Below are 15,818 nucleotides of genomic sequence, written 5' to 3'. Positions count from 1 at the left end.
AGCTAAGCGATCCGCAGCTTGATTCTGTTCTCTTGGAATGTACCGCAATGACCACTGGCTTTCTTGACATAAAATATTTTGAATACACCTAATCAAAGCAAAGTTTGAAATGGTTGAAATACTTTCAAGAATGACTTTAACAATTTTCAAACTGTCAGATTAAATGATAACTTGGTCATGACCTTTACGTGGAATAAGCTTGAGACCCTAAAGAATGTCCGAAAGTTCAGCATCAAAATATCAAAAAGAAATTTAGGTAGAAAGAAAAAGAACATATTTAGCTACTAATAATCAAAATATCATATAATTTTTTGAGAGGAGTAATTTTTTAAAAAATTTTAAATAAAACCCAATTTTAAAAGAAGGTAAAACAGAAAAAAGGTAAAAAGTCATAGGGAAAAAATCACCGGGTCACTGTCACATGTCCTGGCTGTTGCAATCTATAAGTCAAACCCCGGCCGCTGTAAACCGACGTTTTGATAGCCGTCCTTAACTTGTCTTAATTAATTAAACACATAAAAATGGATCACCCGATTATTACTGTAAACAGGCGTAAAACAAAAGGGCGGGCATGAATTGGGTAAACTTGTCTTTTCAGTAACTGTCGCACGCCTAGATTTTATTATGTTATATATATATATTTGAATATTTGGTGTTTGTTTTATTTTAGCTCTTTGAGATTCGTTCCAAAATCGTCACCATGGAAAGAGATTGATTTCCAAAAGCCAAACGCCAAAGAAGGAGCGTTTTAGATTGTCAGTTTTTTAAAAACAGCGACGAAACTTCATCTTCGTCTAAATCTTTCTTTGTTTTCTCTTTGCTTTGCTGCGATTTTTGCTTTTGTCGTACATCCTTTTTATTCTTAGGTACTCTTTTTTTCTCTTATTTTTCCTCACCTTTTTTTTAAACGTATTACATATAATTTCACTAGTAGTTTACATATATGTATATTACTAGTGATGCTTCAATGTTTGAGCTTCAGTTTAGTTGATTAACTGCGGTAGAATAAACTGGTTGATTATTTTTCTTTGTATTGTGTTTAAATAGTTTTGCTTCCTTTTTGTTTTCCTTCATGTTTTCTTGTTTGTTTGGCGATAGATTTTTGGTAAACACTGCTAAGTGAATTTATAAGGATTTATAGTCATTTTAACTGAGTAGAGAAAACATGATCTAAAAGATGAGGTAAAGATTTAAAGATTTTGTGCTAGGATTTTTTTTTGATTGATTTTATAGTTGAATCGAAAATTTATGTGTTAATTGTGTATTTATATGATTTTACCGTTTAATTTTCATGAAAATTTTCTCTAGTGTGTTATATTCTTCAATCAGGCAAGCACTCGTTATAGTCTCTTTTATTTTTACAAATTACATGTGAAGTCATCATTAAGTAGGATTTAATGTGCTTTAGGTAGTCTTTTTACAGTGTCGAAATAAGTTGTTCTGCTACCGATGAATACTCTGGATTCGTTAATCTCTTTGTAGATCAAAGGAACGAGCTTTTGTAAATGTATTATTTTTCGGAATCTAATAGTAAAAATCTGTTTTATATTTTCGAATGAGAACCTTGTGATTGACTTAATTTTATTCCTGTAAGAAACTGAAACCTTTTGCGGCATTATGCATGTCTGGCCCCGTGGTCACCCTTGATAACGTGGAAGGAGCACGTTCTTGTGCAGAAAGAACAAGATCTCTTGATGCCATCACTGACAAGGACAACGGTTCTATACTAACTAATGGTGAAGCTGTCCATAGTTCTGAAACTGCTGCATTTAGAGTTGGAGAACTCTTGCTTCCAAATGGGGACTTATATTCTGGGTCATTACAAGGGAATGTGCCAGAGGGTCGTGGTAAATATGTTTGGAAAGTTGGTTGTGTGTATGAGGGAGAATGGAGACGTGGGATGAGGCAAGGGACTGGCAAGATACAATGGCCTTCTGGAACGTTTTATGATGGTGAATTCTCAGGTGGTTATATGCATGGTACTGGGACATATATTGACTCTAATAAGTTAACTTATAAGGGGAGATGGAAGTTGAACCTCAAACATGGTTTGGGATATCAAGTTTATCCTAATGGAGATGTCTTTGAGGGCGCTTGGATCCAGGGAACACCTGAAGGTCCTGGAAAATATACTTGGGTCAATGGCAATGTTTATCTAGGGAACATGAAAGGAGGTAAAATGTCAGGCAAAGGAACCCTTACATGGACAAATGGAGACTCCTTTGAAGGAAGCTGGTTAAATGGAATGATGCATGGACTTGGAGTGTATAACTGGAGGGATGGTGGTTGCTATGTAGGAACTTGGACACGGGGTTTAAAGGATGGAAAAGGATCATTTTATCCAAAAGGCAGCCGGCTTCCTGCCTTACAAGAGGTTTACCTCAATGCCCTGAGAAAAAGAGGATTGTTACCAGGTTTGAGAAAGCAGAACCATTCCCATATCCACCATGCTTCGTCTGTAGACATGGGGAGTGTAAAGGTTGGTGGCACTCGGGTATCTCATCGTAATTCTGGTGAAGGAAACTTATTAAATTTGGAGCAGTCTCGCAACAGAAATGTTTCCTTGGAAAGACGTTGGAGTCTAGAGGTATCTATTGAAAAAGTTATTGGGTATGATTCATCTTTAGAGTTAACTGAATCTTTTATAGAAGGAGAAGAGAAGGGAAGTGAAACAAATGCACCAGTCTTAGAACGTGAATACATGCAAGGTGTCTTAATTAGTGAGTTTGTGTTGAATAATAGTTTTTCAGCATCATCCAGAAGAGCAAAACGGAGACAAAAAATGTTTGCAAAAGAGGTTAAGAGGCCAGGTGAAATAATTATTAAAGGCCACAGGAGTTATGATTTAATGCTCAGTTTGCAGCTTGGAATCAGGTCTGTTCATTTTAACTTTTATGCTTTTTTACCCTTGTTGTTTATCAGACGATTATGACTTAATTTTCTTATTTGTTTATTTTTCTAAATCTTATTGCTGCTTTTGTTTACCATAGAGTTTGTCTAGGCTGTAGTTTGAACGGTTATTGTTATTTAATTTCCTTATAGATATTAATAGAAAACTATAAGAGATGTTTGAAGCGTTGATTCGATGAGTATAAACTAAGAATCAATATGGTCTCCCTCTTCGGGACAATAGATTAACCATTTATATTTGCTTGTGAACCTGTTGTGACTTGTGACTACTACTTAAACACGTTTCTTAGTTGTAACTTAGACTTTATGGCATCTTTTGTAAAGAATGCATACAAAGATTCATGACGTTTACCGTCATGGAGAATCCATATATGGTCTTCCTTAGTTGGCTATGACGTTGTTTTGGAAAACCTACTGCTGAATATATGTTAGATTTGGCCAGATACACTGTGGGAAAAATTACACCTGTACAAAGACGAGAAGTTAGAGCGTCAGATTTTGGCCGCAGGGCTAGCTTTTGGATGAATTTTCCTAAAGAGGGCTCACAGTTGACACCTCCCCATCAATCAGAAGATTTTAAGTGGAAAGATTACTGCCCAATGGTTTTCAGGTTAGAGATACCTCCATAATTTTTTGTGACTGTATGGAGAATTCTGTATAAGATATATGTTTTTCTGATATAGTTGCTGGGAATATCTTATATCTCAATGTCAATGAGGTCCTATGGTTCATTTTGAAGGTTTGGTGTACATGATATATAAGATTGTATGTCCTTATAGGAAAGGTGTTAAAATTTAATTTTCTTTTTATTTCTAAAAGGAAGATATTTTGTTAGACCACAAGGTTGATGTTAATATTGGGTAGATAACTTTTCTTTTGATCTCACTTTCCATTACATATTTCGGAGAGATGTATATTTTTCCAAATTAGAGACATATTATGTGGACAGGCGAACTCTTCAATAAATTTATTAGTATTAAGTTTTTTCACAATATAGTCTTAATTTCCGAGATATTTAGAGCTTTTAAGTTTTAAGATCCTATGGAGTATCAGTCCATTACTTGAAGCTGAACATACTACATATGTCACTTGAGTACTTCTTTACATCTAGCTTTACTTTTACAAGTTCATTCTTTTAGTACTTGATACGACCTGCATCTGTGGAGATCATACGATTCACTAGTATTCTTCCAAAATAGGTTAAAATATGCTCCAAGTCTCTATACTCTATAAATTTGGAATTTAACTCCTCTAATTTTAGATCCTAAGAATTTAGTCTGTATATTTTTCAGATTTCAAAATTCAGGTTCAATTGTTAATGCCACCTTAAAATTCTTTTGTTGAATTCACTTGTGTGACATTTTGAAATTTAAAAAAAAAAGAAAAAAGAAAAAAAAACTAACTTGGTAGCCATGTAACAAAAAAATTATGTTGTAATAAACCTAAATTTAAGAGGAAAACTTAACAGTGTTAACAATTGGACTTACATATTTAAATTTGAAAGTTGAGGGACTAAGTTCCTTGAAATGTAAGTAGGGGGACTAAATTCTAAATGTACGATGTATAGGGACTTAGAGCACATTTTAACCCCCACAATATTGAATAAATATGCTTTCAGTAGGCAAAAGCCTGTATCTTTCTTTTATTATAATTTTTTCTTGCTATGTTCTGTGGATATGGTACTATGTTTTGTTTCCCATGTTGACACATATAAAACTCGTTGTAGGAATTTAAGGGAGATGTTCAAGATTGATGCTGCTGACTACATGATATCCATTTGTGGAAATGATGTTCTCAGAGAACTTTCTTCTCCTGGTAAAAGTGGTAGTATCTTCTTTCTGTCTCAAGATGATCGTTTCATGATTAAGACACTCCGGAAATCTGAAGTAAAGGTTTGCAATCTCCAGCTTTACCTTCATTTATACTTTTTGGGCACCTAGCTTGATTAAATATGATAATTTCTCTCCGGTTGCTTAACTTGTGTAAATTGTGCATGTCAGGTCTGCTATAGGCATTTCTCAACTGTGCAACTCTTTACTTTTCAACTCCTTAATTTAAAAATAATAATAATAACATACCATAAAGCATTTGCAATGTACTTCTGGTTCTGTTTCTGTTTCTCTTCTGCTCCTTGTTTTCCTCAATTGGTTGCACGTTTTATTGACTGATTTCTTGCATATAGGTTCTTCTAAGAATGCTTCCGAACTATCATCATCACGTGAGGTCATATGAGAACACGCTTATAACAAAATTCTTTGGTCTTCACAGAATCAAACCATCAAGTGGTCAAAAGGTAATGAGCACAGTAGAGTTCTTTCCTATGCAAGACCTCAATCAGTACACTTTTTAAAGGTGGTTTCACTGAATGCACTTGAATAAAATATTTTTAGGTACTTTGATTAAGGACTATGTTTTCCATACCTTTTTTCATGGTATGTAACGAAAGGTTCCTTCAAGATTTTGGAATGCCGTTTGATCATTTGAAGCTAACTACCATAAACCATATCCTTTTTGCAGTTTCGCTTTGTAGTGATGGGAAATATGTTTTGCACTGAGTTAAGGATCCATAGAAGATTTGACTTGAAAGGATCGTCTCTAGGGCGTTCTGCGGACAATATTGAAATTGATGAGAACACAACACTTAAAGATTTGGATCTCAACTACTGCTTTTACTTAGAACCTTCTTGGCGAGAGGCTTTATTAAGGTACTAACTGATAAATTTGTAGCTTCTTTATCATCCTCTACCGGTTTAAGCTGATATGTATCACTTGGTTATGTGAAGGGTACATTTCATGGGAGTAAGTTTTGAATCCTTATTTTAGTAAAATGTAATTTGCATTGTTTTCTTAGCCCAATATATTGTTTACGTTGCAATTTAAGAACATAAATGGACAGTTTTCATGATATAAAATTGTCTCTTTCCTGTCTCACTCTAATAGCAATCTTATATAATTGGTTTACCTTCCAATGCATGATTTTATTGCATTTGTATGTATTTTGCAGGCAAATCGAGACTGACAGTAAGTTTTTGGAGTCACAACACATAATGGATTATAGCCTTCTGCTTGGTGTGCATTATCGAGCACCCCAGCATTTGAGGTCTCACATGTCCTACAATAGTGTGGATGGATTAGGGAGTGTTGCAGAGGAAGGTTTGAAATTTTGAAAATTTGATCTTCTATTGGCAGTTCCTTCTAGCTTCTTTAATCTTTGTGACGTAGGACATCATGTTCTCTGTTCATTATTTTGAACAGGATTGTATGTGTTAAGTGTCTTTTAAGCATTTGGATCTCGTTAAGTACTTAAGGATTGTAGAGTCTATGGAAAGGGAAAATAACTGAAATATTGGCAAATAGAATTATAGTAATTTGTGTTACTGAAAGATAACAAAAAAGAAAAAGGATGAGTGTCCAATTCTATAAAAAAATCATTAACATACATGACATGGGTTTCTGATATAACCCAAAATGTAGAGGTTAGATAAATACTTTACAAGTTTCATACTTGAAACAAGAAGTTACATAAAAAAATAAGACAGTTGTTACCAGATGAACTCCTTACTATTTTGGTTTTAATAGTTTTGGGATTTTTCAAGATGGCATGTGGTTCCCTTAGTTGGTGATAGAACCAAATATGTCATCCATGTTACTTACCCCACATGTAGAATCTGGTATTTGCTGTAATTATCTGATTGAACTTCTTTTATGCTACAACTTTTGATTCAATTCTGAAGGACAGTGGGTTGATTTAAAATATTTTGGTTTAAACGTTTTCCAGAGGAGGATGGAATCTCCAACTACCCACAAGGACTTGTTTTGGTTCCTCGGGGAACAGATGATAGTGTTGTTGTTGGTCCTCATATACGAGGTAGACGTCTTCGAGCTTCATCTGCAGGTGATGAGGAAGTAGATCTCCTTCTCCCTGGTACAGCCAGGTATGATATCTTAGCATGTCATAATGTTGTTTTCAAATCTTACAATGTCTGTCTGATGCCCAATAATAAATTGCTTGATCGTTACCTTAATGGATCTGGTAATCTGATTTCCTTAATCCGTCAGAAGCAATAATAGAAACAGAATAAAGGTGGAATAATGCGATCATGTGAATCACCACTAGAAAGCGTGGAAAGTTGTTGCATTGTACTTAGCTATGAAAAGTCTCTTTCTTGCTCTTCCTTCACAAATAACTAGCATTTTCTGAAGTTAAACTATGCAGTGGGTCTCTTAGGAGTTGATTATCCAGTCTATTATAAGAGAGCAATTTAATCCTTGTGCATTTACTTTCGATACAAAGAGCTAAAATTTTAAATGACATCAACCTTGAATGTTAAAAAATATTCACTTGTGTTTTAAAGTGACCTGCTTTAAAATATATAAACACAGGCAAGTCAACATTTTAAAGTTTGAGGTTTTCGCAATTCAAACTATTGCCTCTGTACTTCAAAATTAAATTGATTTATAATGACTAAATTACTCACTTTTTATGGTAGAGGAACTAAGTTGCTCCTAGGCTTATAGTACAAGAGCCGCTAGATGGTTTAGTTCAAATTAGCTGGTGAAATTGTGATTCTTTTCCATATATTTTGGGGATAGTTTTTAAAGAAATTCTTGTATCACTTATTTAAACAGACTCCAGATCCAGCTTGGTGTGAACATGCCAGCAAGGGCTGAGCTGATTCCAGGGAAAGAAGAAAACATGTTCCATGAAGCATATGATGTTGTTCTGTATCTAGGCATGATCGACATTTTGCAAGAATATAACATGTCTAAGAAGATTGAACATGCCTATAAATCTCTTCAGTTTGATTCTGTGTCCATATCTGCTGTCGATCCTACATTTTACTCGCAACGGTTCCTGGAATTCATTCAGAAGGTATTTCCTCAAAACTCCATTAAAGGTTGACAGTTTCGGCTCTGTTTTGTCCTCCTGTGAGTTTCCTTAAGATGGTCATCACCTGGTGATGTAAAGTCTTCGTAACGATATGCTCTTCTGAGTCTGCTTTTTTTTTTTTGTTTGTTTTTTTAAATCATGATGTTTATAGTGAGTTATTGTTCTCTGCCATTGCTTTTGTTCTGTTTTATGACAATATTTTAGCACTTGTTCAATGCTTGCTTTTTTCTCTTCTTTTTGGCACCTTATCCCTGATCCATGAACGAAACAACAAACAATCATTTTCCATAAATAAACGAAATATGTACCTGGAGGAGAAGAGACCTCTGTTACTGCTTTGTCTCTGGATCATTTTCTCCCCCAAAACTCATTTTATGCCATTAATTGATTTGTTTATTTTCCGAATATTCTCAACTCATCTTAGCCTACAAAATCAACCCTTATAGCTACTAGTAACATACATATATTACGCTAAAAAATATTACAAGGATCATGTTCTTAACTCGTAAGTTTTATGTCCATGACACTAATCTCATAACTCGTCATTTCCGCAGGTCTAATACCTGTTTTCAATACAATACATTCAAACATAGATATAAAATATGATATTTTAAGTAGATTAAATCTCAAAGCTATACATAAACTTTGGTTTATTATGTAATTTTATACATGAACTTTAATTTTGTGTAATTTTATACATGGAATTTTTATTTGATTCAATTATCATAAATTAGTACCACTATTATTGATGTAGCATCATTTTATGTTCATATATTGTATATACAAATAATTATATCTATCCAATATAAAAATAGATTGATCTATTTATTTATTTAAATGTGTATGGTTAAATTAAAATTTAAACTATAATCAGTTTCATGTATATAATTACATCAATTAAAGTTCATATATCAAATTGTACAACAAATTAAAATTTACATATAATTTTGAGAATTTTTCCTTATGTCTCATTTGAAACTTGGATTTGAAAAAAATTGATTTTCTAATCCTAAATTTTTGTTTAGATATCAAAATAATAATAATAAAGAATTCATTCGGTAAGCCGAACCTAGAATCTGAGTTGGAATTTACAAAATCTATTTTTGCCACATTTCTGGTCTTTTTTCTAGTTTTATACAATACTTTCAACTGTGAGAGGTAATGAAATACAAAATTAATCTCTAAAATATATTGTAATAATATATATTGATAGCAGGAGTGGGGATGTTTGAGGTTTAAATTCAAGATCTTGTCGATAAGAACTTGATTTCATAGTAAGTCGTTTGTCACTTGCCATTGCACAACTAACTTGGTTGATAATAATATATAAAATTTAGCCATAGGGATTTTTTTAGCTCAATTTTATAAAAAAAATCAATTCAGTCTTTAATTTAATTTTTCGTTTTTTTTTAACTTTTAACTTTTCGTTTTTCATTGAATCAGCCCAAAATATATGGAAAAGTTAATGTTCTTTAACTTTGCTAATGTTGCATGTCACAGGCTGCAGATTAAAGTTGTGAGGAATGCACACAAATCGTATCATGGAGGTCAACTGATCAAATGGGGCTCATTTAATCCACTTGAATTGGCTTGATTTGCAGAGCATATGCAGAAACTCATCTACTTGAAGTCTTAGTGGTCTAGTGAAATACTCCAGTAAAACTAGAGTTACCAGGGTAATTATTGTAAATCCTAAGGGAAATCCCTTAGGACTCTCATATTGTAGATAGACATTAATCTCAACTGTTGATGTAATTCAATTTGTATTGTTGAATCTAGGGGAGCTCGACTATAAATAGAGGTCTTCCCCCTCATTTGTAATCATTCCATTATTGAGTTAAATGATACTTTTAAGAGCATTTACTCAAAGACTTGGTGTGCTTTTCTTTTCTTGTGGTTTTTCTGTTTGAATTCAAGTCCCTTCATCTTTTCGAGTTGCTTCTGCTTTATTTTGATGCTTTAAAGAAATTCCGTTGTGAATTCTCATTTTCCAAGGGTAGGTTGACTTAGGCGGATTTGATGCAAAGAAATCACCTAAGGCTTCGCGGTTTGCTAAACTAAAATTCTAGCCCCATGATAGTTGATACCAAAGCCAGTGTGCAAAGGTACCGATTGAAATGACGAAAGGAGTAGATGAGCAGAATGTCCTGATGGAGGCCCGTGCTAAGAGCAGTGGGAAAGAGAACAGATTGAGGGATCTGTTGGCGACTTCGGAAAGTCATGTAGTCCATCTTGAGGAATCCATAAATAGTTTAGGGGCGCATTGATGAGTTAGATTCAATGAAAGTGAAGTTCAAGGAATATGTGGCTGAGACCCTTAGTTCCAATATGGATGTGTTGCAAGTGCCCATCAATACTACTATGGGTAAGTTGATAGAAAAGAATGATGCTCTTGAAGCTGGGTTGATAACTATGAAGGAAGAAAATGAAGCCACAATGACAACTTTGAACACAAAAATAGATGAGCTTGAGGGAGAGCTTGTTGTGTGTAGAGTTGTTGTGGGTAAAAAGGTGTTGGGTGTGACATAGAGCCATAAGATTGATGTCCCAAAATCGGAGAAGTTTAAAAGGGCAAGGTCTGTGAGGGAAGTAGACAACTTCTTATGGGAAATGAAGCAATACTTCCGTGCCGTGGGCGTCAAGAATAATGATGCTAAGGTAAATATTGCTTCCATGTATTTTATGGATGTCGTTTTTTTCATGGTGGTGTCGTAGGTTCATAGATAAAAAGCGAGGTGGAACTGGAATTGGGACTTGGGTTGTAACAACCCGATTTTGGGCCTAGTCGGAACAGTGGTTTCGGGACCACAAATTCAAAGAGAAAAAAAATTATTTTTATTATATTTTTATGGTCTATAATTTCACAAAATTATTTTTTGAAAATTTCGTTCGAAAATTTCGACGTTTGGGCACTCAATTTAGTAAAAAGGACTAAATTGTAAAAAGTGTAAAAGTTGAGTTCTACATGTTAGAAGTGTCCAATTGTTATGAAATTTTAAATTGGAGGTCCTTATATGGTAATTAGACCATTGGTTAAGTTGGTGGACAAAAATGGACATGGTTAGGCATGTTTCCAAAGTTTTTCATTAAGGGCATTTTGGTCATTTAGTTATTAAAATGAATTAAAAACAAAATTAAAAGCCAATTTTTGTCCATCTTGAAGATATGGCTGAATTTTTTATGAAGAAACCATGACTAGGGTTTTTCAAGCTTCCAATCTCGATTGTAAGTCAGTTCTAGCCCCGTTTTTATTGATTTTTACTTTTTTGAAATCCTCGTAACAAGATCTAGCTATTTCTACCATTATTTTGAACTAGGGTTTGTGTTTAAAAATTTACCCATGAATTATATGCATGTATTTTGATGTTTAATGGAAGAATATGAATGTTTGGGGTGTGATGAATGTCTTTTACTAAGTGATTTTCGATGAAAATGCCTAAAAGGATTAATTTGTAAAAGTTATAAAATATGTCACAAGTGTGTGAATAAGTGAGTATTGTGGACTACTATAGTTATGAAAATGGTTCGGCTAGGCCTAAAATGTAAGGAAATTGAATAAAAATTATTTTACGAGCCTAGGGGCAAAATTGTAATTTTGTGAAACTCTAGGGGCAAAAATGTAATTTTTCCAAAGTGTGATTTTTGGACTAGATTGAATAATGTGAGCGTTTATAAGTTTAATGTGTGATTATAAATCAAGAAAGGCGAGAAATTGACTTTGATCAGTGAAAAAGAAAAATGAGAAAAAGTGAAAAATTTCCCGGTTGACCTCCGGAATAGAAAAGATACGAATGAAGTGAGTAATGATCACATGTGTGGCACGGAATGTGTGCAGGCCACTATGTGAAAGTGATAGTAATGGTCACGTGTGTAGTACTATGTGCAGGCTACTACGTGTACTGAGTATCATTGATTATAAAGGTGGTTGCTATGTGCTGATTCCACCGGGTACCATTGATTATAAAGGTGGTTGCCATGTGCTGATTCCACCGGGTACCATTGATTATAAAGGTGGTTGCTATGTGTTGACTCCACTGGAAATCATTGAAAATAAAGGTGGTTGCTATATGCTGATTCCACCGAATATAATTGATTATAAGGGTGGTGCTATGTGCTGATCCACCGTGTAATGGTTATTATTTCAAAGTGATCATCAGGAAATTGGCTAAGTGAAAATACATGTAATCACGTAACGATTAAGTGTAATCGAATAAGACCGTGTGATGAACAATGTGCTCGATATTTAATCAACCCTTTGGTACAATGAAATGAAGTAATGAAATTATGAAAGAGTAAATTTAACAACAAAATAGTTTAGGATAACAACAGTTGTGTGACTTTGAAAAATCACTAAAAATAGTGGAAATTGAATTAGAAGTTGAATGAGATGTGGAATTAAAGGTGAATGAGTCTATTTTCACATAAAGGAAACAGAGTAAGAAATATTTATATATTTTGAGATATTTGAATTTTAGTGAGTCAGGGTCAGAATGATTTTGGAATCCCTTGTTCTAATTTTGAAAATTTGTTAAAAATTGTACAAAAATAATTATGGTCTGAACTATATATTTTTAGAATCCTAAATGAGTCTATTTTCAAAAAAAGCAAACTAGAACATTATCTGAATTCTGTATAAAGAGATAATTAATTTTTAGTGAAGAGGGTTTAGAGCTATTGAGTAGTGAAATAGGGGAAACTTTAAAGAATAAACTGTACTTATTGGCTAAGCCAAAAATTTTAAAAATTTTATGGTAAGAAGATATGTGAGTCGAGTTTTGGGAAAAATTAACGAATCTTAATTTGGAGCTCTGTAGCTCGAGATATAAATAAATCATTAACTCTGACTTAGATAGTCAGCTTGAATTAACATATGGGAAAATATTGAAAGTATGTATAATGTTGTTTAAGTGCTTTATACACATTAAGGATGAGGAATGGAGAGGAGGTGGAGGAAAAATTGGGAAATATATGAATGATTTGTGTATAATTGGTAATACGCTCGATTATAATTGATAAACGATGAAGTAGAAATGACACATATATTTGTGCATTATTGGCCATGGTTTAAGCTCATGTGGGAAAATAAAGTTTCATAGTATGTGTGTATGGTATATTTGGTATATGATTTGGAATGAAGTAATGTCATGAATGGGTATTAAGTTAACACATGTTAGTAAGTTTGATACATGAATAAATATTGTGCTCATCCATGCTTATAATGCTTATGTTATATGTTTATTTGGCTAACATATTTGGTATACATGCTTAGGCTTTGGCCAAGTTATGGCGGGATTATGCCATGTTAAATCTATAAGTTATGCATCAAAATAGTAAGTGCCTAAATGAAAATATGCTTGTGATCATGAAAGGGGAGGTAAGGTTTAAATTATGTAATCTCTAGTGAAATGGTTTATCATGTGGTTAGTTCCAAAAAGAATTATGTTTCAATGCACTAGCTTGCAACTATGGTTGAATGATATGTTTATGTCTTGTGTGATAAGCATAGGAAACGGGTGTGGAAATGTAATGAAATAATAAGTTGGTACATGAAGTGTAAAATGACTGAAAAAGAGGATGATGAGTTGAATTGATGTTGTTATTTAAGCTAAAATGATATTTTCATTGCAAAATTGAGAATTTCATAAATGTGTTAATGAATGGTATAATCGTAAACATTGAGTTAAATGGTAAATACATATTAGTATTGATCTTAATGATATTGAATTGTAAGTGAATTAAAAGGAAATTGCTAGTGATATGATTTGAATTGTAAGCATGGGAAATTATGAAATGAATGAAAAGGAAATGAAGCATTGAATTGCATGAGTATGTATCGGGTCTAGTAGGCCCTATTTATTATGAATATAATATTTTGAGGATATATAGTGAAGAATTATAAAAGTATGTTAATAATTTGAAAATTTTAATTTAGATGAAATTTTATAACTCGGTTCAATACGTTTACAAGTGTATGTGTTCTGGTAATGCCTCGTACCCTATTCCGATGTCGAATATGGGTAAGGGGTGTTACATGGGTGGAGTTCCAAAAATAGTTCAAGGACCAATTTTACCCACAATATGCCGAGAAGGAGGTTCGAGCTAAGTTGCGTTGGTTATCACAACAAGACACAATTAGATAGTATGTGAAAGAGTTTAGTGAACTGATGCTCCAAATCACGGATTTGAGTGAGAAGGAGACATTCTTCTTTTTCATGGATGGGTTGAAGCCATGAGTTAAATAGGAATTGAAACGTTGAAGGTTTCAGTAACTGTCCAAAGCCATGATCGTGGTAGAGTCCTTAATCAAGCTTGTTTCGAGGAAAGACAAATTTGTGTCTTCCAATCCCATGAAGAAGGGCAATGGTGGGGGAGACAAAGAAGGACAAATTTAGAAAAGCAACAAGAATGGTGGCACTGGAAAACCACTAAATGTGAAAGGGAAGCCCATTAAAAACTTGAATGGCTAGTGAAATGCTTCATTTGTGATGGTTTGCATATGGTAAGGAACTATCTATAATTATCAGTGTTTTCTACCATAAAAGGGGATGATGAGCCGAAAAAAGCACTGTTGATACTTGGTTCGATCTTAAGTTCTATTGAAGCTAAAAGAATGAGAAAATGAAAAGAAGCCAGCGAAGTTCTTCTTATGTCGTGGCTCATATAGGATGTGGAACTATCCACAGCGATCTAAGTTGTCTGCAGTTTCTAAAGAAGATGAAGTGGAGCCAGAGAGTGAGGCTTTAAATCTTGGGTTAATGATACTCAATTCTTCAAAAGGGAAGAAGGTTGCAAGTAAAAATGATTGATGTTTGTGGACATCAACATCGTAGGTCGAAGGATGAGTGCTCTTGTTGTTACGGGGGCATCTGATCTGTTCATATCGAAGAAAGCCATGAGTAAACTTAGTCTCTTAGTTAACAAATCATCTAGGAGGATCAATACTATAAATTTCAAAGAGGTTCCAATTGCGGGAGTAGTACAAGGAGTATAGATACAGATCAATTAATGAAAAAACAAGGAAAATTTCGAGGTAGTTCACTTGGATGATTATGACTTGGTTTTTGGCTTGAATTTCCTTGACTGGATTAATGCTCTTTTGGTTCCTTTTGTCGATTATATTTGTGATCGCCTTTCCCTCGATTGATGAGAGCCAGACAGAAAATCAACACTCGAGAAATAAAATAAAATATAATTATTGCAGCTTTGTTACAAGTGTGACAAGTCATTTGTAATATTTGTAGTGTTAGAATGAAACACTGGAGTATTCCAAGGATCAAACCAAAGAGAATCGTGGATTGAATAATTTCTAAATAACACGCGTGTAAAATAAAGAGTCTAACCAACTAATCGAAAAAATTAATATTACGACAAATCACAAAGTCAAGAGAAATTAATATACTTTACTATCTAGCTAGCAAGGACAAAATTGTAAAACATGTAAACTTAAGAAATTAATAATTAAATAGAAAACAGTGGTTGGTTGACGTTGATGTGGTTCATTAATCCTCAAATTAGGGATCCAAATTACTTAAACTCCCAAAATGACTCCATTTTACCTCTCACTTTCCATTTTACCAAGTTGGTGCCCAAAAAGATCTCCTCTCGGTCTCACTTGCTTAAATGTTCCCTTAGGGTCGTGAATCCTAAGTTTTTAAGTTCATTCAATTTAGTTCAATTTATTATGATTTGGTTCTTCATCTAAAAATCAGCTCACCACATCTCCATCAACCAACCCCATTAAAGGTTTAGCTACTCTTGCTGGAAATAAAACTAACAACCATGAAAATGAAAAGAAAAGAAGCCATTAAAACAAAGCTTAAGAAAAATTTAAAAGTTGATATTTTTATGCAAGAAAACTTAAATATCATAAAAAGAAAGACATTCAACAAGAAAATCTAAAACAATAAACATAAAATGAACTATAATGCTCGGGTTTGTGCAAGTGTACACAGTCGTTATCAAGTAATAAGTAAGTATTGAGTTATTGTCTCCACAGGGATTGTATTTGTGCTAAGTC

The 15,818-nt window shown here is 33.6% G+C and overlaps 1 protein-coding gene across 3 annotated transcripts; it reads left to right on the top strand.

Annotated features, from left to right (window-relative positions):
- Window positions 1-586: 586 nt before the first annotated feature.
- LOC105767918 (phosphatidylinositol 4-phosphate 5-kinase 9) lies at window positions 587-9,660 on the top strand. 3 transcript variants are annotated; one of them, XM_052629419.1, is made up of 10 exons: window positions 587-866; window positions 1,595-2,874; window positions 3,353-3,520; window positions 4,637-4,802; window positions 5,093-5,203; window positions 5,428-5,615; window positions 5,915-6,063; window positions 6,689-6,845; window positions 7,540-7,783; window positions 9,302-9,660. In XM_052629419.1, exons 2-10 carry the CDS (start codon window positions 1,622-1,624, stop codon window positions 9,311-9,313), a joined length of 2,448 nt encoding a protein of 815 aa, XP_052485379.1. In that variant the 5' UTR covers window positions 587-866; window positions 1,595-1,621; the 3' UTR covers window positions 9,314-9,660. The 3 variants fall into 3 exon arrangements, with proteins under 3 accessions (XP_052485379.1, XP_012442959.1, XP_012442960.1); XM_012587505.2 differs by lacking the exon at window positions 9,302-9,660 and having other exon boundaries at window positions 588-866; window positions 7,540-8,016; XM_012587506.2 differs by lacking the exons at window positions 587-866; window positions 9,302-9,660 and having other exon boundaries at window positions 930-2,874; window positions 7,540-8,016.
- The last annotated feature ends 6,158 nt before the right edge of the window (window positions 9,661-15,818 follow it).

The sequence above is a fragment of the Gossypium raimondii genome, chromosome 4, assembly GCF_025698545.1.
Source record: "Gossypium raimondii isolate GPD5lz chromosome 4, ASM2569854v1, whole genome shotgun sequence".
In the NCBI taxonomy this organism is placed as follows: Eukaryota; Viridiplantae; Streptophyta; class Magnoliopsida; order Malvales; family Malvaceae; genus Gossypium; species Gossypium raimondii.
The sequence above is the reverse complement of the archived record's forward strand: the minus strand, read 5'-3'. Positions and strand labels throughout refer to the sequence as shown.

What these genes read in the sequence shown, in the direction of transcription:
- LOC105767918 (XM_012587505.2), top strand. Translation starts at nt 1,622, where the DNA reads ATGTCTGGCCCCGTGGTCACCCTTGATAACGTGGAAGGAGCACGTTCT. An exon ending in TACTGCCCAATGGTTTTCAG is followed by an intron (nt 3,521 to 4,636) that starts GTTAGAGATACC and finishes AACTCGTTGTAG; the next exon opens with GAATTTAAGGGAGATGTTCA. An exon ending in TCCGGAAATCTGAAGTAAAG is followed by an intron (nt 4,803 to 5,092) that starts GTTTGCAATCTC and finishes TCTTGCATATAG; the next exon opens with GTTCTTCTAAGAATGCTTCC.